Genomic DNA, 22,120 nt, shown 5'->3' with positions numbered 1-22,120 from the left:
ATGAATGAAATTAGGAGAGGCATGCAATTTGCTGCAGAGACTCAGAGCTGGATGCAGTTGCAGTTCGGTCACAACTGGCCGATGGTGTGAGTTCTGTGCAGTCATTGCTGCACTGCACATACACTGCGCCTGAGTAGATGCATATCTTTCATATCTTCTGAGACTGAAGATGAATCAGGCCCAGAGGTTGGTAAACAGCTTAGCTGTCCACTTGCTACAATTCCACTTGCTATGTTACATAGAATCCTGAATCTTTATCACTTTGTTGCTGCATTTGCATAAATTCAGAGATCGCTTCGTGTTTTCTCCCCCTGGGACTGCCAGTCTGCCTGGCATAGCAGAGAGAACGCTTCCTAAGGGAAGCCTCTCCCCTGCTATAACGTCAGCGCTATCTGGCTTCTATGGGCTGCAGCTGATGCAGTCCCTAGATGCCAGCCTGTTTAGCAGCGCTGGAGTTAAACCCCACCCACAGACCTAAGCCCCGTCTCCCAGTGATGACAGCCCCCAATTACCAGGATAGCAGGGAGGAGAGGGCTTCAGACCCCCCCAGCTAGACAGGTAATTAACAGGTGTGATACATATCATCATATACACTAGCATCGGACTCTGCTCATGTGCTACCTGGAATGGAGTCCCAATCCGATGCAGGAAGTAACTGTGGATCTGGGTCTAAAATAAAAGTAACAGTGTAAGTAAAACCAGTGTAACACTTTATCATAGACAGTAGTGCAGATGTGTCCTCATACATCCAGTCTCAATATGCCATGTAGCGGGAGATGCCTGGCGTAAGTACTGTGCAACTCCATTAGCGTCGGGCGTCTTTAGTTTGTGAAAATGTATTTACAATGCAATGTGTCCAGGACGCACCAGGAGACTGCGCTGATTAATGTGATATGCGACACTTGTATAGTGTGTGTGACTGAGTCTGTATACGGAGCAGAACAGAACTTGTATTGGATAAAAGCCGCGGCTGCTACATTGTAGCACTACGTGTACAGATTTAGAGACTCAGTCACACACAAATGTACAAGCGTCATATATCAAATTAATCAGCACAGTCTCCTCGTGCATCGTAGTCACAATACATTGCGAATAAGATGCATTTTTAAGCAAAAAAGATGCCGGACACTAGAAGAGTCTCATGCCAAGAGCGGCTGTTTGGCGCGGACGCAGCAAAGATGATGTAGGACTTATCTGTACATGTCATACAGTATGGGATAAATTCATTGTTTTCCTGACTCATAAATTACTGTGTGTTTTATATTGCATTTCTGGTAAAGTTGAAACACTGGTTCATCATTGGTAAGATTTCTGCCACTGTATTCTAAGGTTTCACATCAACCTTCGAAATCAAATACTGGGACACATGAATTAACCTGGAGAAGGAATAAAGAAGTGATAAGCGCAAGGTGATAACGCACCAGCCAATTATTATGAATTTGAAAATTGACAGTTAGGAGCTGATCAGCTGGTGCGTTATCACCTTGCACTTATCACTTCTTTATCACTTCCTTACGTATGGTGAGCAATGGGCTTTCTCAGTGTCATCAATAGCATAAACCAGCCTAGGACCACAGCACAAGGTGGAACTTCTTCATCAGGCCACCGAGCCAGCACATTTGTTGTGTCACTGCTGGGACTTTTCTCAAAGTCCTAAATATCATAATCGAGTTTGCTGTAAAATGACAAGTTAAATGTCTGAGTTACCAGACCAGGACCTCCACCATCATTGTCCGAGAAGTACAAGGCTTGTAGGGCACCGCTGGGGGTGTGAACCTTTTCTCACCATCATCAGTAACATGAACCTGATTGGTGCTACATCGCAAGGTATTAAAAAGCTTGATGATGTGAATTGCGCTCTACCATCAATGTCACACAAGCACTGGTAATGGGTAAGATCTGAAACTTTCCTTATTGTCAATAATACCACATACAGTATCAGTATGGCAAAAAATGGATACCTGCCTAGCGACTTGAACCAGGGGCCACAGTATCACTAATACAAGAGCCTAGCTACTAGATCACTTATCTTGGAGATGCTTCGAGGAAGTAGAGAGACTTTTTTTAAAAATATCATCCATAGAAAAAAATCACCATAGTATCTTGACTTACAGTATGTCTAGAACTGTTACCCCCTCCACCATAAAACTATGACATTAAGCAATAGCAAATTCTTTTCTCAAGATTATTAATATTATCCACCATCCTGGTAGAACATCATAAGGCCTGGGGACGTAAAGCATGGACTCTACCTTCATTGTCTGTGGAGCTCTTGGCTACAGAGCGATGACCTAGATCATAAATACATTTTTTTCTAATTTACATCTACCTACACAGACATACTCACAAGGTGTTCTAAAGAAACATATTGATGATTTGATTTAAAGCCACCCCAGTGACTACTGCCTTGGGAGCTCTGGACCATAAGACTAATGTGCCAGCAGATATTTGAGCAATGGATAAATATCATACAGTAGATCTGCCTGGTGCAATTAGACAAGGCTTCACAAAGCGGCCTGGAAAATGGAGACAAAAACAGCAGCACTGAAGACCCTCTGTTTATTGTCAAAGAAATAAAATGGTTAGGGGGAGATGTTTCCTGCCTTCGAGATAGTTTAACTGGAGTAATTGCACAAAGCACCAATGTTATCAATAGAAAAAACCAGCAGGGTGTAACATCATAAAGTTCTATGAGGTGGCTTGTCTGAGGGTTATAACCTGAGTAGCCCAATCACTGCCTGATTAATACTGTACTATATGAGCAGTACTGTAGAGTACATGTTTCTCAATATTATCATAACAAGGTACCAAACAGCTGAAATCAGAGCCTCAAAGTGGCAGCTAGTCTAAGGTTCCACTTTGCAAACTCCTGCTATGATTGAAGGTTTAGACTTTGGTGGTCATTCCGAGTTGTTCGCTCGCTAGCAGTTTTTAGCAACCGTGCAAACGCTATGCCGCCTCCCACTGGGAGTGTATTTTAGCTTAGCAGAAGTGCGAATGAAAGGATCGCACAGCGGCGGCGGCAAAGTTTTATGTGTAGTTTTAGAGTAGCTCAATACCTACTCAGCGCTTGCAATCACTTCAGACTGTTCAGTTCCTGTTTTGACGTCACAAACACGCCCAGCGTTCACCCAGCCACGCCTGCGTTTTTCCGAAAACTCCCTGAAAATGGTCAGTTGACACCCAGAAATGCCCACTTCATATCAATCACTCTGCGGCCAGCAGTGCAACTGAAAAGCTTCGCTAGACCCTGTGTGAAACTACATCGTTCATTGTAATAGTACGTCGCGCGTGCGCATTGCGCCGCATGCGCAGAAGTGCCATTTTTTTGCCTCATTGCTGCACAGCGAACGAATGCAGCTAGCGACCAACTCGGAATGACCACCTTTACCCAATGTCATCAATATCATAAACCAGTCTGTTGCAATATCACAAGGTCCTAAAGAAGTTCCCTGTATGGGCATTCAGAGTAGACTAGGGGGGAATTCAAATGTTTGAAAAGTCGGTTGGGTGTTTGTTATCTCCTGTCTATTAGATAGGAAAAAAACAGACACCCAACTGACTTTTCAAACAAATGAATACCACCCTATAAAGTGTGCCCCAATTTGTTTTTCAAATTGATGTTAAGTATTTTTTTTTCCCTGTGAACTGAACCATAGGTTGCACATTACTGAGCGTATCAGGTGACAGCTAATCGGGAAACGATGCAAGTTACTGTACCAATGGGAAATGCAATTTGATTGACATGGTTAACGATGCAAATGGTTGTGTTGATACTTAGCCTCTATGGAGAAAGAATTGACTGCATAGGAGAGGAATGGGTTAAACATCCTGTGAGGGGTGGAACTAGCTGTGAGGTAGTACAGCCTTTGGAAAAGGGGGAGGGTTAGGGTATATATAGGCTGCAGTGGCCATTTTGGGCCTCTTTGCTGTTTGAATTTCCTTGGGGTGAGTTCTGCCTGGCAGATTGTTCACCCTTCTATATTTCGTGCACTTGTTTTAGGAAACAAATTATAATATGGCCTCCAGCCGCCCACGCCGATCAGTAGGCGCGCCAGCCCGTTACCAGGCCAGCGAGGCTGAGCCCGGGGCCGGGATGTCCGGCGCCGGGGAGGCCGTTAATACGCATGGGGCTGCTCCAGGGTCGTTGGGTGCAGGGCGCAGGACGCGCTCCTCCGGCGACCCTGCGGTCGCGAGTGTAGCTGCTGGCGGCCGCGGTGGGCGGCACGTGGCGGTCCGGAGGTCTGACATCCTGGAGAGAGGGGACCAACGGTCCTCGCCTCCGGGGGCAGTCGGGGGAGTCCGGACGGTGAGAGCCCGCGGGCGCGTGCTAGCGCGCCTCGCTGGACGCCGCTCGGCACCCGCTGCGGTGACACCCAGCCGGTCCTCCCTGCCAGGGCCGCTTGGAAGCTCCACGCGGCGGGGGAGAACTGGGCGGGCGACAGACGTGACGGCGATCCGGCCTGGGCCCGTCGGTGTGCCCAGCGCCGGATCGTCGGATAGGAGTGCACAGCAAGAGGCTGCATCGGCAGCGGGGGACACCAGGACAGGAGGCGGTGGGGCGCGCGCACGACGGGCGCGCGCACCAACGCGCGGCTCCGGCGGCGTCTCTCGCGCACGGGTGTGCGCAGCGACGCCGCATCGTTCCGTGTCCCCTCAGCCCTCCTCGCTGCGGATTAGTTCCGGCGGGGCGAGGAGGGAAAGCAGGCCTGGTGGTGATCAACCAGGTTTTCGGGGTTTTTCGCCCAGCGGTGCGCAAAGGATGGGCAGCACGGCACCGCGGGCGTCACATGATGCACAGAGCAGGGCCTCCCGGGCTGGACGTGGCAGCTCATCCAGCACTTCCGGGGGACCTGGGCGGGCGGGCACAGGAAGTAGGGGGGGGTTTATGTCCAGGGTGAGGTGCCCGGTCATTACGGACCTTTCCCCGCAGGGCCGACCGATTTGTGGTCCGGAAGGGTCATGGCTTCCCGTGCCCAGCGGCGGGTCCACACGGCGCGTTCCGCCCGCTCGGCAACCAGCAGGCGACGCGCCTGCGCCACGGGATGCGAATATAACACAAGACGCTTTCGCTACGGCCCTCGCCACGGTGGTGGCAGCTTTGGGCCCGCTCTCAGCGGCCCCCGAGCGCGAGGTTGGGTCCGGGGGGTTTCCTAGCGGATCGGGCGCGGGCGTGCCGTGAGCTTGGTGCGGCCGCGGCTCAGCTGCAGCAGCAGCCACGGCGGGATGAGAATGTGCGTTCATCCGGCACGCCATCGCCTGGAAGGGCTAGGCGCTCGCCACTGTGTGTCTCTGGGTCCTCTTCCCCCTTTTTGCCCGCAGTTGATCAGACGGATACGGAGGAAGCGGAATCGGAAGTGGAGGACGTTTCGTACATCGCCCCTGATGAATCTGGATCCGACCATTCTACGGTTTCAGGTGAGGCGGAGCAGTCTGGGTCGGTTGCGAGTACTCCCTCAAGTTCGCGCAGCTCGTCCCCTTCATCCTCTTCTTCCTCTTCTTCCTCCTCCTCCCTTCCTCGGCGGTGTCCGACATAAGTAGCACGGCGAAGGCGAAGAAAAGGGCGATTAAATACGCCAAAAAGGCGGCTGGGAGGCAGGAGAGGCACAAGAGGCGAAGGCGGGTTAGCAAAGAATCTCGCAAGGCTAGGAAGCGGCGCGACTTGCCAGGCGTGGTTCGCTGCGAATATACCGCTGTCATGCGAGGGCTTAGGGATAGCTGCAGCAAAAGCATTCGTAGGGGGGACTACGTGGATGTCTTCGTCTTGACGAAAGGCGCGAAGAGGGAGTTCAAGGCAGCTACCGCTAAGAAGGGCATAGGGGCCGAGGCATTTCGCACGTTCGATAACTGGCTGGCAGGTTTCTGGGTTTTCGCGGCTTGTTACCTTGAGGACAGGCCAGACGAGCATATGAATGTCATCCGGTACCTGCACCTCGTGCATGATATGCAACGCACGTCGGCGGGTGACGAATGGCGTAGATATGATGAGGAATTCAGAGAGAAACAGGACGGGTTGTATGTGATGGACTTCGGGTTCAAGGACGTGGAGGTATGGCTTAGGGTCACCAGGGCCTCACAACAGGCCAAGGAGCCCCGGGGCACAGGGGCGGACGGACACCGGGTCGGGCCGTCCGCCCATGCGCCCGGCGGGGACGGCGGGTCGGCCAAGCCAGTTAGGTCGGCCGTCCGGACTGGGAAACAGACAGGAACGAAAGGGTTATGCTTCGCGTTTAACAACGCGGCATGTACCTACGGCAAGCAGTGTCGGTTCCGTCACGCTTGCCTCCATTGCGGGGGTTCCCACCCGGCCTCCTCCTGCTTCAAGAATACTCGGCAGGGTCCCCGCGCTAAACAACCCTACTCTAGAGGAGCACCCGGCGGGAGTGCTCCTCAGGGCGCCAACGCCAATTAGGTTAGAGGCTATGCGTAAATGGTTGAGTTGGTATCCGAATAAGGAGGATGCCGGGTTTTTATACGAAGGTTTTAGTTTTGGGTTCCGCTTGCCTGTTGCAAGCGAGGTTACAGTTAGGGCGCAGAGGAACCTGCAGTCGGCTCGAGCTTTGCCTTTAGTATTGCGGGAAAAAGTCGATAAGGAGATCAGGCTGGGCAGGATGGTGGGGCCTTTTGCTTCACCCCCCGTGGCTGATCTCGTCATCTCCCCGGTGGGGGTGGTGCCCAAAAAGACACCTGGGGCCTTCCGTCTGATCCAGCACCTCTCCTACCCACCGGGGGCCTCGGTCAACGACGCTATACCTCCGGGTCATTGCTCGGTGGTATATCAATCGTTTGACGAGGCGCTCAATTTGGTCCGCAGCTACGGAGCTGGGGCCCTCATGGCAAAGATTGACGTCGAATCCGCGTTCAGGTTGCTACCCCTCCATCCGGACTCATTTCGTTTTATGGGTTTCCGGATTGGATCGGAATATTTCATCGACAAATGTTTGCCGATGGGATGTTCCGTTTCATGCTCGTATTTTGAACGTTTTAGCACCTTCCTGCATTGGTGCGTGGAGTCTTCGTCGGGTGGGCACGGCGTTGCCCATTACCTCGATGATTTCCTTTGTACGGGTCCGGCGGGTTCGCCGCGGTGCGGCAACCTGCTTTTCAGTATACGAGCATTGTTTTGTCACTTCGGAGTGCCAGTTGCCGAAGACAAAACGGAGGGGCCGATCTCTTGCCTGTCATTTCTAGGTATCGAGATCGACACAGTGGCAGGCGAGTGTCGTCTGCCTTTGGACAAAGTGGCTAAGCTTCGCGAGGCCATTGGCCAGTTCATGGGCTCGCGTAAGGTTAAGCTGCGGCAGGCGCAATCCTTGCTGGGCATGTTTAACTTTGCTTGTCGGGTCATCCCGATGGGCAGGGTTTTCTGCCGGAAGCTGGAAAGAGCAACCGCGGGGTGTGCCAGGCCGCACCACTTTGTACGGTTGCCAGCCGAGATAAAAAGAGATCTGGCAGTGTGGGCCTCGTTCCTGGAAGATTTTAACGGGGTTCGAATATGGCAGGCACCGACGGTAGATAGCGCCAGATTGCAGCTTTTCACCGACGCGGCAGGGGCATCCGGTTTTGGGTGCTATCTTGAGGGATCTTGGTGCGCGGCATCGTGGCCAGCGGAGTGGCATCAGGCGGGTCTCACTAGGGACCTTCTGCTCCTGGAGCTTTTTCCCATCATGGTTGCGCTGGAGATTTGGGGCGAGCGGCTAGCGCATCGCAGCATCCTGTTCAGATGCGACAATCTGGGCGTGGTGCACGCGATTAACAACCAGAGGGCTAAATCGCTGGTGGTGCTGCGGGTCCTAGGGCAGTTGCTGCTTACTTGTCTGCGCAGGAACGTGTGGTTCCGCGCGCAGCATGTGCCGGGTCTGGAGAACGGGGTCGCTGATGCGCTATCGCGAGGGCATTGGGATAGGTTTTACTTGTTGGCTCCCGAGGCCGACCAACGGGGTTTTCATTGTCCCGGTTATGTCTGGCAGGTCATCGAGCCGGACTGGAAGGTTTAGCACTGCGCTCGGTCGCGCCATCCACGCTTAAGGCTTACGAACAGGCCTGGAGCGAATGGGAAGAATTTGCTAGAGGACGGAAGCAACGAGGTAAGAGTGGGCATCGGATGATGCTTTCTTTTATTTGGCAGCTTTATGTTTCGGGTAGGTCGAGAGCGGTGGTGTCCCGGTACTTGGCTGGCATTGCGTTCTTCTGCAGAATTAAGGGTGTTCCCGATCTGACGAAAAGCGGGATTCTGCTGAAGGCTATGAAAGGATGGGCGCGCGTTGCACCTACGCCGCCTGACAGGAGGCGGCCCATTGATGCAGCTTTGCTGCCTGACATCATTGGGTCGGTGGGAGCCATCGCATCGTCTATGTTTGAATCGCTGCTTTTTAGATTGGCTTTCTCTATGGCCTACCACGGTGCTTTTAGGATTTCGGAGTTGGTAGCGCCTTCTAAGCAAACGGATTCGCGCATGCTGGTGGGGGACGTGGTGGTGAGTGGGAGGTCCTTGCTGTGCAGATTGCGACGCTCTAAGACGGACCAGGTGGGGAAGGGCCGATGGGTCACCCTGGTTCCGGCACTTGAGGAGAGCATATGCCCAGTACGGCTGGCAGTGCAGTATGAGGCAGTAAGGCCCGACTGTCGGGGGTCGTGGTTGATGCACTATGATGGGCTGCCAGTAACAAAGTTCCAATTTCGGTGGATGATGGGTCGCTGTCTGACGAGCTTGGGCCTTTCCCCCTCTCACTTCGGTACACACTCCTTCCGCATTGGGGCTGCTACGGCGGCAGCGGCCGCGGGTTTTTCGGGAGCCCAGATCCAGGCGGTGGGGCGATGGAAGTCGTCCTGTTATAAGCGGTACATTCGCCCCGTCGCCTGAGATACTTTGCGTAAGCGTAGCTGGCATCAATAAGTTAGAGTAAGATAAGGTTTGCTTGGTTTATGCATATGTTATGTTCACTATATGTTGGTTCGTTTACCCGTGTGTGATCCTACTCAGGGATTAGCCACTTGCCGCTGCGGGCGTGAGCCGGCAGCGGGGGTCTGGAGTTATTTTGCTATTTTTGCCTGACTTGACGGACTGAATTCTAATCATTAATTAGGCTAATCTTTGCTATCAAAGTCCCTCAGCAGGTTTTTATGCTTTCACCTCCAGCTGAGTTATTTAATGTTTTACCCTCTTTTTTATACCCCCCCCCTGTTTGATTTCGTTTTGATTTTTTTTTTTACCTTTCCCTTAAAGTCTTAATGCTTTGCTTCAAATTTATTAGAATATCGGGAGATCGGCTAGGCCGTGACTGCTGCGACTTAGGAAGCTATCAACAAAATTTTTCTTTTTTGGCAGATCCTTCAGGTTAACGCAATTTCTATTTCTGGTATAGATTTTAGTAACACATTTTACCCCTTTTCCTCCATTCAGGTTGTTTCGCTGATGGCTTGTCCGTTTGGGTGGTTGGCCACTCTTATGTCTTTTGGGCAGCTAGGTTCTTGGCCTCTGATACGGCTCAGAGGTTCCCTGGAGGTCAGGGAATCAGATGGCTTGGTTGGCGAGGAATGATGTGGACAGATCTATTGAGTAGATTAGTCAGTCAAGCTAGGAAGCATGGTGTTCCCAAGGTGTTGGTTGTCCACTTAGGTGGCAACGACCTGGGGAAGAGGACTTCCTTGGAGCTAAGGTGGGCCATGATACAAGATCTGGCAAAGGTGGCCGCAGCATGGACCAATTGCGTATTGGTTTTTTCCCTGATGGTGCCAAGGTTGAGTTGGCGCGGTGTGGAGGACGGACGCGTAATAGATGAGGCCAGGATAAAGGTGAATGGGGCGGTGGCGAAGTGGGTCTTGGCCCACGGAGGCAAAGTGGTTCGCCACCCTAGGATTCGGTTCCGAGACAAACACCTTTTTCGGCCTGATGGTGTACATCTATCCAATGAGGGGATGATGTTTTTCCTGGAGGATCTGTTCCTAGTGTTGCAGGAGTTAGGTTAGGTTATGGTGGCGGTGCGAGGACTCTGGGAGGGAGTCCTTCGCTTTTGGCGGAAAAGAACGGCAGTTTGTAGTTGTATCGCTTATATAGGTAGTAAGTTTCAGTTTATTTGGTTTAGGTGCACTCACCTCCATCGACTTAATGGCCGCTCGACCACCCATCCGGGAGGCAGCGGCAGGGCACCCAGGAGCGGTGGGAAGTCACTGTGGGGGTTGTGTTGACACCTATTACCGGTTTTGATAAGGTGTTGGACGGTTTCGGTCAGTTTACCAATTTAAGTTTACCAATAGTTTAATAGAGCCGTTCTTTTTTCTGCCACCATTTTGCCGGGTGATTCGGCAGCTTAACAAATTTTTCCATTTACAGGTTTGCTATGGTTAGGGTCAAATAAATAGCTAGCAATTTTTCTGCCAAAATCATGTCTCCGTGTCTTTATTTACTGGTATTAGAAGGTAACTAAGGTTTACTTTAATAAAGGGGGTCCACCAAATATCACTAGGATGTTTAAAAGTGGTGCACTGATAACGTGCTCCCAGATCGCATTACCTGAGCTGTACACACTGGTTGATTTCATACTGTATCGACCTGCAAGAGAAATGAGGGATTATTAACAATAGGTTAAACCTACCAGGAGAGGAGTGTATGGGAATGATCCAGTGCCGCACACAATCCACGTGCAGTGCCTGTGGTCACGTGGTTCGGGGAATTTTTCTAACTTCACCAGCACAAAAATTTCGAAAAGTCCTACAGCACCTGCCTGACACAGAGTAAGTAAGGAGCCTTCAGCTGCGAATGGGACAGATGGCGTAAAAAATGTGATGATTGCTCCTGGAAGATGTCTGGAAGAGGGCTAGATGGTAACGCAAAAATGGTCCATTAAATCGGTGTGTTATTGTAGGGTCATGGGCGTGCCAATGCAAGTAGCTGCATTCACAGATGCACATCTGCATGCATAGGAGGCCATAGTCAGACTGAGAAGCTGCAGGGTTGGTGCAAGTTGCTAAGGTCCAAGGGGCATTAATTTGTGGGGCATAATATAGTGTTGCTAAGAGTATGTGAACAGGAATTGATATATATATATATATATATATATATACAGGCAAAAGATGCGGCACTCACGAACACTTGATAAGAATCACAGACACCGGCAACGGTAATTTCAACGTTTCAATCCTATAAGGATTTTCGTCAGGAGCAAATACAATACAAAATAGATACAACAAACTCACCTTATATCCCCACAAACATAAGTGACCCACATGTGGAAAGCTGCACGCTCCGGCGCGGGAGGCCGCCCCACGAGCACTGGCGCAGAGTGGTGACGTCATCGCGCATCAGCGCGACGCACGTCAGTGTTGTCATAGAAACCCGGCCACTGTAAACAAAGCAAGAGAACGTTGTCCCACAATCATGAGACTAAGCACATAATCAATAGAAGGTAAACATATTACCAGAGCAAAATACATCATGAATCAAGCATACCAGTTCTAAACACATAGCAACAAGATAAATTGACATGTATTTGTATTGTATTTGCTCCTGACGAAAATCCTTATAGGATTGAAACGTTTAAATTACTGTTGCCGGTGTCTGTGATTCTTATCAAGTGTTCGTGAGTGCCGCATCTTTTGCCTGTATATATCCCTTTTATGAGGGCACCAGAACCAGCTTATTTCAAGGTGGAGTGCCGGGTACATTGCTCAGTATATATTGGTTTGTGTGTTTATATACACAAACTAACCAGGGCACCCTCGCCATTGACTATTACTTTTTCTCTATGGAACATATGCTGCTGACCTATTGACTTTCTAGGAAGTTATTTGGTGTGTGATTTACACTGCACTTTTCTTTAATTTTTGCACTATTTTGCACAAGCTGTGCACTTTTGTTTGTGGTTGGTGGACTGAACTGTAACTGGTGATTATCATGGCAGAGTCAGCTGATCTAAATGAGGAACATTTCAACCCGCTGCTAGTACCACTACATGATATCTTTAGCTACTCTGAATCAGAAACAGAGGGTATTTTACATCATGAACATATGGTGGATCAAACTGAAGGTTTACCCAATGAGATCATTTATAGGGATTTACTTAACCTGAGAAAGAAGGAGATTGATTTCCATCTGCATGCAGTATCATTAAGTGACTATTTCCGTGCTAAACAGATCCCAAGGGGGTTCAGAGTTCGCAATTGTCCTACAATTGGTCGCTTTGACCCCAGTTTTTGTAAGAAATGGATCAATATATTGAACAAATGCTCCTTTGACTTGATGTTACTTGTTGTGGAACAGTCTAAAAAGGAACACTCCAATATTCAGAGCAAAATTGCGACATTTGAGTCTAAGTTTATTTCTTGCTTACAAACTGACCCTGATAACGACTGGTTGAATAAATTGGGCAATCAACTTACCATCTACAAAAGAGATGTGCTGAAATATAAACGAGAGAAATTATCTAAAGTGACCCTTGATTATGAACACCATCAGGTATATAGATGGTTAACGGGCAACAATTCAAGATGTCAGCAAAATAAGGAACGCAAACCTTTCTTTCGCAGAAATCGTTATCCGAAAGGCAACTTGGATACAGAATCCTCCCAGGAGGGTAACAGCACGGCGAGTGAAGTTGATAAGCCTAAATCATACCGCAGAAAAAATAAGGAATTCATCCCTTTAGCGGCAGCAACCGGGAACAGGGGAAGAAGAGAGCTAGAAGATTTAACAGGCGAGGGGGCCAGAATAGAAGACAAAAACCGGGGCACCAAACCACTTCAATCTTTCATCATATGACCTCAGTCCTAGTGAAACAAGCCTTCTTTCAAAAGGACTGTCTTTTATTCCATCTACTGGCTTTAATGCATTTAATTGGCAAATGGAGAAATTCTGCTTACAGAAACAACTGAAAATTAAAGAATTTTTCCATAAGAGAGAGGCTTCTCCTACTCTATCTACACAAACACCTATACCACCACAACTTAAATGTTTGCAAAAAGGCTCTAATTTAATTTTGATCCACCATCAAATAATGCTTCTATCAAAACCTTCATTCGTTTACTTGATCATGATGTTATGTCCGAAATTGGGGTGGAGAATTCATCACACCTTAATCTAACGAAATTGGAACGTGATGCTATTAAATCTCTATCTTCCAACCAATCATTGGTGATCCGCCCGGCGGATAAAGGGGGTGGAGTGGTCTTTCAGGATCTACATGATTATAAGATAGAAATTTATCGGCAGCTTGAAGATAATAAAGTATATCAATCACTTAAGAATAACCCTACTTCCGCCTTCTCTAGTGAGCTTCGTGAGGTGTTAGTGCATGCTAGAGACATTAAGCTGATTGATGAGCGTATCTTCGATATTTTATTACCTAAATTTCCCATTATTCCATTGCTTTATACACTGCCTAAGATCCATAAATGCTTGACTCCCCCCCCCCGGCCGCCCTATTGTGTCGGCGAGGGGCTCTTTATTTCAACCGACATCGATCTTTTTAGATTCTGTGCTTCAACCAATAGTTCAACAACACCGTAACTTTTTACTGGACACCACCTCATTACTGAACAAATTGGAAGCCTTGGGGCCAATCCCGCCATCAGCGTGGTTAGTCACGGCTGATGTATCTAGCCTCTATACTGTGATCCCCCATGTGGAAGGAATTGCTGCAGTTAGAGACCTGCTATTGCAATATAATCAACATTCTGAGATCCATATTGATTGCTTATTACAAATGTTAGAATTGGTCTTAAAGAGAAATTTCTTTTGTTTGATAATAAGTTTTTTTCTTCAAATAACTGGGTGTGCCATGGGGTCTTCTGTGGCCCCCAGTTATGCTAATACTTATATGTTTGATGTGGAAAAATCATTGTTTTTCGATAATCCTGTTGTTGCTGAGAAAATCATGTTATACACAAGATTTATTGACGATCTGTTGTTGATCTGGTTGGGGTCTGAAATTGAGTTGAGATCATTGCTTGAGGCTCATAATGCATCTGACTCACCGGTTAAATTAACGTTCGAGATGAGTCAGTCTGATATTAAGTTTCTTGATGTCAAAATCAGCATACATGAGGGTAATATCACGACCACCTTATTTTCCAAAGATACCGATAGGAATTCTCTCCTTCACTTCCAGAGTTGTCATCCAGTGAACCTTAAAATGGGGTTACCTTTTTCACAGATGGTCCGCATTATTAGAATCAATAGTGATCTATCAAAAGCATCTGATCAGATCGATTGGTTAATTGATAAATTCCTTAATAGGGGTTATCACCTAAATTCGTTACTCACGGCCAAAAATAAAGCGATGTCTTTAGATAGACATAAGCTATTATTGAAACAGACTTCAAAACAGAAGCCTAACAGATTACATTGGGTTAATACATTTAATACTCATTCACCTAAAGTTAATCAAATTTCAAAAAAATTATGGCCTATCATTACATCAGATGCAGATTTAGGGTTGGTCAATACTTCATTAATGACATGCTACTCACGTCCTAAAAATCTGAGAGACTTGCTGGTCAAAACAGATATTGCAGTTGACAAAACCAGTGATAGTAGGAATTTTTAGCTAAGAGACAGAATGGGTGCTTCAAGTGCCCTTGTACTACATGTAGCTTCCTTATTCCGGGGGACACTTTTTGTCACCCACATTTGGGCATTAGGTATAAAATTCGCTTTCACTTGACCTGTGAAAGCTCTTATGTTGTTTACCAACTACTCTCTCTATCCTTGCGGGTTATCCTATATAGGAAAAACACAGAGAAAATTTAAAGAAAGGATGGGGGCACACCGCTCTGCCATACGCCTTGCCATTAATAGCGGCTCTAGCGAGCAACCAGTGGCGCGGCATTTTTTATTGGCTAAGCACCCATTAAATAGTTTGAGATACAGAATGATCGACCACATACCCCCGTTACGTAGGGGCGGTGATCGTAATGCCCTTTTGCTAAAAAGAGAGGCTGAATGGATTTTTCGCCTGAATGTAATTAGCCCTAAGGGTCTGAACGATGCCATCACTTTTTCTACGTTTTCCTAAGGCATTATGTTGTTTATTCATCTTTACAACTATATGGAAATCTCTGGTGGGGTTTTTTCCAGTTCATGACGATGGCACTCATGTCGCCATGATATCGGGGCTGCCTCTATTCGGCATATTTGCTACCCATCCCTTGGCCAGGTTGCCATGGTGACATTTGAGTGGCATCGCTATACTGTGACTCGATGCGATTATGTAAGACATGTCAATTTATCTTGTTGCTATGTGTTTAGAACTGGTATGCTTGATTCATGATGTATTTTGCTCTGGTAATATGTTTACCTTCTATTGATTATGTGCTTAGTCTCATGATTGTGGGACAACGTTCTCTTGCTTTGTTTACAGTGGCCGGGTTTCTATGACAACACTGACGTGCGTCGCGCTGATGCGCGATGACGTCACCACTCTGCGCCAGTGCTCGTGGGGCGGCCTCCCGCGCCGGAGCGTGCAGCTTTCCACATGTGGGTCACTTATGTTTGTGGGGATACAAGGTGAGTTTGTTGTATCTATTTTGTATTGTATTTGCTCCTGACGAAAATCCTTATAGGATTGAAACGTTGAAATTACCGTTGCCGGTGTCTGTGATTCTTATCAAGTGTTCGTGAGTGCCGCATCTTTTGCCTGTATATATCCCTTTTATGAGGGCACCAGAACCAGCTTATTTCAAGGTGGAGTGCCGGGTACATTGCTCAGTATATATATATATATATATATATATATATATATATATAGTTATTATTACATTTTATTTATAGGGCGCCACAAGTGTTTTGCAGCTCCGTACAAAGGACAGTACAGGGAGACAAATCTTAACATTACAGTAAAAAATAACAAAAATAGAGTACAAATAATAAAGAGCAACACAATTCTCAAAACATAATACAGCTAAGATGTAAGTAGCGAGGGAGTAATCATCATACTATTAGGAGCTGGTGGCCATAGATAGAGATGAGTATTTACCAGCAGGAGAGAAAGCGGGTCAAGATGGTCGCTGAGTAGGAGAGAGCTGTGAGTGAAATGTGTCGAGTAGAGGGCTTTGACAACAAGAGGAAAGAGGTCCCTGATCTGAGGAGCTTACAATCTAGTAGGAAGGGGTAACAGACAGATGACATGAGGTGCAAGCAGGTGGGAGGTAGCCTGATGGCAGGATGTAAGCAAAGCAGAGATGTTCAAGGCATGAGGCAGGGGGATGAAGGAGTAGCCTCAGGGCTAGGTTATGCATCGGAAGGGTATGCTTTGATGAATAGGTGGGTTTTCAGTGCCCGTTTGAAGATCTGCAAGGTTGGCGAGAGTCTAATGGAGTGGGGGAGTGTGTTCCACTGAAGGGGTGCAGCATGGCAAAATCTTGAACTTGAGCATGGGAAGAAGTGACCAGGGTAGAGGAGAGGCACCGGTCATTGGTCGAGTGTAGGGGGCGCGAGGGAGTATGAAGGGAGAGGAGGTTGGAGATGTAGGGAGCAGTGGAATTAGAGATGGCCTTGTATGTGAGGGTGAAGAGTATTCTGCTGGGGAATGGGAGCCAGTGCAGATTTTATCGAAGGGGAGTGGAAGATGTGGAGTGGCGGGAGAGGAAGATAAGCCTAGCTGTGGAGTTGAGGACAGATTGGAGGGGAGCAAGATGGGAGCAAGTGAGGCCAGTGAGGAGAACATTGCAGTAGTCAAGTCGTGAGATGACCAGTGAGTGGATGATAAGTTTAGTTTCACTCTGCGAGAGAAATGGCCTGATGCGAGCAATGTTGCATAACTGGAACAAACAGGATTGTGCCAGAGCTTGGATGTGGGGTGCAAAGGAGGGGAAGGAGTCAAGAGTGATGCCCAGGCAGTGGAGCTGGGGGATGGGGGAGATGATGGTGTTGTCAAAAGTGATAGAGATATTGGTAGGGGGTGTTACTTTGGCTGGGGGAGAGATAATGAGTTCAGTTTTGTCCATGTTGAGCTTCAGAGAATGCTTAGCCATCCAGGAGGAGATGGTGGAGAGGCAGCTGGAAACCTGAGAGATGACAGAGGGGGACAGATCAGGAGAGGAGAGGTAGAGTTGTGTGTCATCAGCATAGAGGTGGTATTGAAGCCCAAAGGAGTTAATGAGTGCACCCAGGGAAGAGGTGTACATGGAGAACAGAAGGGGGCCAAGTAAAGAACCCTGAGGGACACCAACAGGAAGGATGAAAGGGTGTGAGGTGGTGCTGGAGGCAGACACAGAGAAGGAGCAGTTAGTGAGGTAAGAGGTAAACCAGTCAAGGACAGTGCTAGAGGGGCCAATGTTTTGGAGTGTGTGGAGGAGGAGATGATGATCCACAGTGTTAAATGCAGCAGAGAGGTCCAGGTCAGTGGAGTGGAGTGGGCAAAAGACAGATTGTAGTGGATCAAGGATGGAGTTGTCAGAGAGGTAACTTGTGAGATTGCTGTAGACCAGTCCTTCAAGTAGTTTGGAGGCGAATGGGAGAAGAGAGATGGGGTGATAGCTAGTGGGTGATGAAGGGTCAAGGTTGGGTTTTTTGAGAATAGGTGAGACCAGAGCATGTTTAAATGGTGAGCGAAAGATTCCGGTTATAGTGATAGGTTGAAGAGGTGAGCAAGGTGGGAGCAGGCAGTTGGGGAGAGGGAGCGGAGAAGCTGGGAGGGTAGAGCATCCAGGGGGCAGGTTGAGGGAGGGGGGATAAGATAAGGGAGTGAATATCCTTATCTGTAGTGGGACAGAAGGAGGACAGGGTGGGATAGATGGAGGGGAAGGATGATGGTGGCAGGAGGGTAGCAGAGGGGTGACGGCGGTAGATGTCATGTTGAATGTCCTCAATTTTGGAGATGAAGAAGGAGGCAAAGTCAGTGGCAGTGAGGGAGGATGAGAGGGTAGGTGAAGGGGGACGACGGAAAGTGTTGAAAGTTTCAAAGAGATGGCATGGACTGGAGGACTGAGAAGATATGAGTACTTGAAAAAAGGATTGCTTGGCGAGGGAAAGAGCAGAGCTGTAGGAGAGAATAAACTTGAAATGGAGGAAATCCGCCAGAGAGTGAGATTTCCTCCAGAAGCGTTCAGCAGAGCATGAACATTTTTGTAAGAATCGTGTTACTTTGGTGTGCCAGGGTTGGGGTTTAGAGCGGCGGAGGGGGACAGAGTAGAGGGGGGCCACACAGTCGAGAGCAGATGTTAGGGAAGAGTTTTAGAAGGAGGCTGCCTGGTTGGAACAGGTCATGGTGGAAAGATGAGAGAGGAAAGTCTTGAGAGAGGACAGGATAGCGGGGTCGAGAGGCCCAAGATTGCGTCTGGTGATGGTGGGTCTGGGTGTGCAGAGGAGAGGGGAAGATGAGAGGGTGAAAGAAAGCAGATGGTGGTCAGAGAGAATGAAGGAAGAGTTAGTGAAATCAGAGATATCAGATCGGTGGGTGAAGACAAGGTCAAGGGAGTGGCCAAGATTGTGAGTAGGGGTGGAGGTCCATTGAGAAAGTCCGAAGGAGGAGGAAAGGGCAAGAAAATTAGTGAAAGCTGCATTGGTGATGTCAATAGGGATTTTAAAGTCACAGAGGATGATAGAGGGGAGGTCGGAGGAGAGAAAGTGGGGAAGCCAGGCAGCAAAGTTGTCAAGGAAAGGTGAACAGTGATCAGGGGAGCAGTAGATCATTGTCACAGGGAGGTGAATGGGGTAGAAGAGGCGGATAGTGTGGACCTCAAAGGTGGAGAAGGTGAGGTAGGCCTCAGGTGTTATAACATGAAAGGTGCAGTTTGGGGAGAGAAGGATGCCCACTCCTCCACTCTGGTGGTCCTCAGGTCTGACCGAGTGGGTGAAGGAGAGGCCTCCATAGGGGAGGTGGTGTCAGAAGAGGAGAGCCAGGTTTCTGTGATGGCGAGAAGGTTAAAAGAGTGGGAGATGAAGAGGTCGTGGATAGTTGGCAGCTTATTGCAGATTGATCTAGCATTCCAGAGTGCACTGGAGAAAGGAAGGGAGGGGACAGGGGAGATGGGGAACAGGTTGACTGGGTTCTGAATGCGTGTGGGCGGTATGGAAATTGGGGGGTGAGCTAGCAGTGAGGATTGGTATGGGACAGGATCGAGGAGCCATAATTCCAGTACAGTAGTGTTGTTCAGAGGAATAATATAGAATGGGGTGGGTGTAATATAGAATGGACAATGAGAAGGGGTGTGTGGTAACAGCAAAGACAGTGCAAACATGAATTTTTGGGAAATAATGGAAGTAACGGAAGGCTGAGATAGTTACACAGTGAATGTAGATATTATAACTGATGAGCAGTAAGCAATGTGTGAGAGCAGTAGGGCTGTTAGTTAATCAGACAGGGAGGTCGGTGTCCAGGCTGTGCCGGCTGCAGGCGATGGTGGTAGTAGATTAGGTGACTCACTGCAGTATGTTGATTGCAGTTCTTTTTGTGGAGGTGAGGAAGATAGTCTGCTGTCCTTCTGTTATATATATATATATATATATATATATATAAAACAAGCAATATCCGGCACTCCAATCAAACAACAAAGCTCAATGCCGGGTGCCCTCCTCTTGTTGATGGAGAATATCACAGAATTACAGGCGGCACTCACGGACTCACTCAGAAAACGACTGGGAACCCCAAGTCTGCTTACAACGTTTCGGAATTTATTTCCTTCGTCAGGTAACAATACATACAATAAGCTTCTGTATATTGTATGTATTGTTACCTGACGAAGGAAATAAACGCCGAAACGTTGTAAGCAGACTTGGGGTTCCCAGTCGTATTCTGAGTGAGTCCGTGAGTGCCGCCTGTAATTCTGTGATATATATATATATATATATATATACTGTATATATATATATATATATATATATCAAGAGGAATGTCCCACACTCTCACCCAACCTAAAGACAGCCGCTGGGGTGTCAATCAAAGCCCCATCCCACTAGGGGATGGACCCAGAGTTCAGTGCAGAGTTTTCCACTAGCTGTGGAAATGATAGAACTCTCCAGACAAAAAAACGATGAAGTCAAAGTAATATCTTTACTCAAAAAAAGGGGCAAAACAAGTCAAAGCAGTTCCACATATAATGGTAATCTCTCACCAACGTTTCGGTCCCCTTTCAGAACCTTTCTCAAGGTGTCCAACAATCCAGCTGTGTCACAGAGTCAGAAATGGGCAATATACATGAAGTGGAACCGGAAGGTACCCTGTCCGGTTCCACTTCATGTATATTGCACATTTCTGACTCTGTGACACAGCTGGATTGTTGGACACCTTGAGAAAGGTTCTGAAAGGGACCGAAACGTTGGTGAGAGATTACCATTATATGTGGAACTGTTTTACTTGTTTTGCCCCTTTTTTTGAGTAAAGATATTACTTTGACTTAATCATTTTTTGTCTGGAGAGTTCTATCATTTCCACAGCTAGTGGAAAACTCTGCAATATATGTATATACTCCTTTCCCTCTTATCGAGTTTTAACAATTTACCATTATCTGCTCATCCCTCCTTCTCTGTTCATATTGCTATATATGAATGATTCAGACATTACATCAAGAGAAAGAGTAAGAATTCCTTTCTGTTACAATAGTATGACCACCGGCAGACTACTCCCTGTAGCATTTCCTCCTGTAGTGTCAGGGCGGCAAACCTGCCCGTGTCGCACTAATCACGCCCCATTTATCTTCATACAAGAAAAATATTCAGCAGGGCTCCACCTACTCTTAATTGTGACAAAGCCAAAATAGCAGCTACTGTATAATAGATGTTTCCCATGATGATCATACCTCTGCCTTGTCCTTCATCCGTATAGTCTGAGGCTGTTTCATCGCTATATCTTACATCTACAAAGTATAAAACATAAAAATAGAGAGTATTACTGTATACCCACAGAGATACATACTACAGTATGACACTAGGCTCAGAGATATATATAAATATAAGAACAATAATCCTCAGCCCACTAACATAACACGTAATAATTATCTCTTTCCTAAGCAGCAGAGGTACTAATCAATATTCTCCTCATTAGAGGGGGATCTCTATCAAGCCTTGGAGAAAAATAAAGAGAAGACGTTGGACAAAGCACCCAATCAGCATCTGTCAGTTCATAAATTGTTCTAGATAAATGACAGAAGCGGATGGTTTGCTTTGGGTAACTTCCCTCACTTTATCTCTCTCCAAGGCTTTAGTACATCTCTCTTTAAGAGATAGATGTATCAATGCTGGGAGAAAGAGGAAGTGGCGAGAGATGAAGTACCAAACAATTAGCTCCTGTCATTTCTCAAACAGACAAACTCAAATATAAGAAAGCGCTAAGCTAAAATATGTGTGTCAGTTATTTATCTCCCAAAAAACATTACCAATATTTCACCACTCCAAAATATGGACTGCTGCCTTCAAATAATTGGGGTGTTGAGTCCCAATATAATTTAGTAGGACAATAAACAATAGTTGAAAGCGCTGCCCAATAGTAAAGAGTATTTTATTAAAACATTAAGATCATCAAAATCACAGCTGTGCACAGTGGATACAATTTAAATCAGATAGACACACTCTATTCCAAATGTAACAATTGTATCAATAATAAAATATATATTCCTCCACAATAGTATTAATAAGGCACTTTCTAAGTCAGCGGCAGCGCCTCCTGCCAGGCGTTTGTCTCCGTCCCGTACAGCACACAGCTATCTCACTGGCGTTGGAGATCTTACAGCCCCCTCCCGGTGTCAGTATCACACAAGTAGCAATAGCTGTTTTAGCTGCAATCGGCAACTTAAACATGAGGCACTTTGTCTCCGTCCCACAGGATCACACAGATTACTTTGCCGGCGCTATGGGACTTGTATGCCGCCTCCAAATACTAGTGTCCACAAAAGCAGGGGTCTCTCTTGACGCGTTTCTCAGCCTAATGTCAACGGCTGTTTCATCAGAAGTAATGATTGAAATTGTATCCACTGCGCACAGCTGTGTTACAACTAGGCATCACCAAAACAGATTTAGTTTTGGAAATACTTTGATGTCCACTTGCCATAGATAGATCTCTTATATAGAGACATAGTACAACAAATATCTGGGCGCTGACAATAATTACTATGATGTTAAAAGTCACTGATTTAGGTTGCTGCTTCACCAAGAGGTCACTGCCAACCTCACTAAAAGTTCCAAAAAATA

The 22,120-nt window shown here is 47.4% G+C and overlaps 1 protein-coding gene across 1 annotated transcript in view; it reads right to left on the bottom strand.

Moving 5' to 3' along the window:
* Nucleotides 1-22,120, bottom strand: part of LOC134943895 (uncharacterized) — a 102,372-nt gene that overhangs the window by 23,251 nt on the left and 57,001 nt on the right. The window contains exons 4-6 of the mRNA XM_063932465.1: nt 20,734-20,790; nt 10,514-10,552; nt 622-669 (exon numbers count right to left, since the gene is read on the bottom strand). Coding sequence (XP_063788535.1) covers nt 622-669; nt 10,514-10,552; nt 20,734-20,790 — 144 coding nt within the window. The remainder of the gene's footprint in view (nt 1-621; nt 670-10,513; nt 10,553-20,733; nt 20,791-22,120) is intronic.

This window comes from Pseudophryne corroboree, chromosome 7 (genome assembly GCF_028390025.1).
Source record: "Pseudophryne corroboree isolate aPseCor3 chromosome 7, aPseCor3.hap2, whole genome shotgun sequence".
Classification (NCBI taxonomy): domain Eukaryota; kingdom Metazoa; phylum Chordata; class Amphibia; order Anura; family Myobatrachidae; genus Pseudophryne; species Pseudophryne corroboree.
This window is presented reverse-complemented; position numbering and strand designations above follow the sequence as displayed.